The 2,323-nt window shown below is 46.5% G+C and overlaps 1 protein-coding gene across 1 annotated transcript; it reads right to left on the minus strand.

Annotated features, from left to right (window-relative positions):
• Positions 1–124: 124 nt before the first annotated feature.
• On the minus strand, positions 125–2,313 carry LOC101860758 (MAP kinase-interacting serine/threonine-protein kinase 1-like). Its single transcript, XM_013085972.2, has one exon. The coding sequence runs from the start codon at positions 1,934–1,936 to the stop codon at positions 620–622; it is 1,317 nt and encodes a 438-aa protein (XP_012941426.2). The 5' UTR covers positions 1,937–2,313; the 3' UTR covers positions 125–619.
• Positions 2,314–2,323: the final 10 nt, after the last annotated feature.

Here is a 2,323-nt window from a genome sequence, read left to right on the forward strand (position 1 = left end):
TCATCATCATCATCATCATCATCATCATCATCATCATCATCATCATCATCATCATCATCATCATCATCATCATCATCATCACCATTGTAAACAGCAAGGAATAAAAATAGGTTTGAGACTTGTAGAATTTCCAAATTTTATAAAGGTTCAACATTTCGCCCTTCACCAGGAACACACAATACCATCATTATCATATCATATCACCATCAACAACAACAACAGCAATAAAAAAACAACCATGTCCATTTGCTTCTAGCCAGAGACATTTTTATTAATAAAAGTTGAAAAGAACCAGAAATACTAATAATATAAAAAGAAACATAAAACTCAAAACAAGAAGAAAAGTAAGCAAAACTTTCACACGTCAACACAATCAGCAATCACACATGTCAGGCACACAATCATAAGTTAAGATGCACACAAACACACACACACACATACACACACACACACACACACACACACACACACAAACACACCAACATGAGTGAAGGTGTCGTAACATAGTCCGAAGTGTGCGTCTTTTTAGAAAGATAAATGTATTGTCCGAGAACAGTAAAAAGCAGCTGGGGATACTCCTGCCAAACTTGTGTCCGCATCACTACTCAGACAACAATTGTCATGGCAACACTGTCCGACAGTCGGTTGTAGTAGTGACGTCATCGTTCCTGTGTGCAGTCACAAACGGATGTTTCAAGACCTCGGCGGCTGAGTAACGGTTTCGGGAGTCAACGACCAGGAGGCGCCGGATCAAATCCCCGGCATAGTAAGACAAGGACTCACGAGTGTGTCTAGGGATGGAAAATTCCCCACTGCAGATCTTGGGGAACATGTCTTCGTTACAGCCCCGACAACCGCGGACCGAGACTTGCACGTGCTGTGCACAGTGGCCGACAAAGGGTAGACGGCGGAAGAGCATTTCAAAAATGAGAATTCCCAGACTCCACATGTCGCAGCGGGTGTCGTAGGGTGCTTTACTTCTCTGTGGCTCGGGTAACCGCAAACCGGCGATCTCTGGTGCCATGTATTGCGGGCAGCCAACGGATGACTTCAGAGCAGGCTTGGTTATGTCCCCTTTGGGGGGGTGACGTCGAGAAGGGGATTCACTCGCTACCCCAAAGTCACACAGGACCAGTGGGGTGACTTGTCCTGGGCTGTGGCAGAGAATGTTCTTGGGCTTGAGGTCTCTATGCGCCACTCCGTCTTTGTGAAGTGTGAGGAGAGCGCGGGCGATGGCGTTGGTCACTCGTGAAACCTGGGACTCGCTCAGATACGGAGTTGACGTCAACAGAGCTCTTAGATCTCCTCCTGCCATTTTCTCGAACATCAGGAAAAACGTATCTCCTATCCAATAGAACTCCACGAAAGTCAGGATGTTTTCCGAGTTCTTGTAGCGTTGACAGGTCTTGATCTCATTTACTACTCTACGATTTATTACTCTATTTTTATCCCAACAGTTCCTGATGACTTTGACGGCGAATTCCTTCCCTGTTTCCTTGTTTCTGTATGTGGAGACAGAGCCAAAGCTCCCACGGCCCAGCTTTTCTCCCGTAGGCTCGAACAACGGAGAGAAAATCTCATCCTCATCCTTCTTTTGTTGCTTGCTTTGTCGTAGCATTCGTTTTGTCGGATCGATAGAGAAAACTTTAGTTCTTGCACAGTCGCCGCCCGAGTTGTTCGTGGGTGTAGTAGTAGGAATGACGTCACACGAGGCTACATCTGTGTTGTTCATGGTTGTAGTAGTAGGAATGACGTCACACGAGGCTACCTCTGTGTTGTTCGTGGTTGTAGTAGTAGGAATGACGTCACACGAGGCTACCTCTGTGTTGTTCGTGGGTGTAGTAGTTGGAATGACGTCACTCGAGGCTACCTTTGTGTTGTTCGTGGTTGTACTAGTAGGAATGACGTCACACGAGGCTACCTCTGTGTTGTTCATGGTTGTAGTAGTAGGAATGACGTCACACGAGGCTACCTTTGTGTTGTTCGTGGTTGTACTAGTAGGAATGACGTCACACGAGGCTACCTCTGTGTTGTTCGTGGTTGTACTAGTAGGAATGACGTCACACGAGACTACCTCTGTGTTGTTTATGGTTGTAGTAGTAGGAATGACGTCACACGAAGCTACCTCTGTGTTGGGAGCAGGGAACACAGGGCCAGTACAGGCCTCAGACGGGATGCGTTGCTCACTATCTCCGTGATTTTGAGGACGTTTTCTGGAATAGGAAGGTACAGGATCTGTGCACGTTATAGTATTATCCTTGTCTGTCTTTTTTGTAGGCAGCGCCGGGCCATTACCGGCTATGTCCGTGTTTGTTGTGTTAAG

The sequence above is a fragment of the Aplysia californica genome, unplaced genomic scaffold (assembly GCF_000002075.1).
Source record: "Aplysia californica isolate F4 #8 unplaced genomic scaffold, AplCal3.0 scaffold00422, whole genome shotgun sequence".
Taxonomy (NCBI): domain Eukaryota; kingdom Metazoa; phylum Mollusca; class Gastropoda; order Aplysiida; family Aplysiidae; genus Aplysia; species Aplysia californica.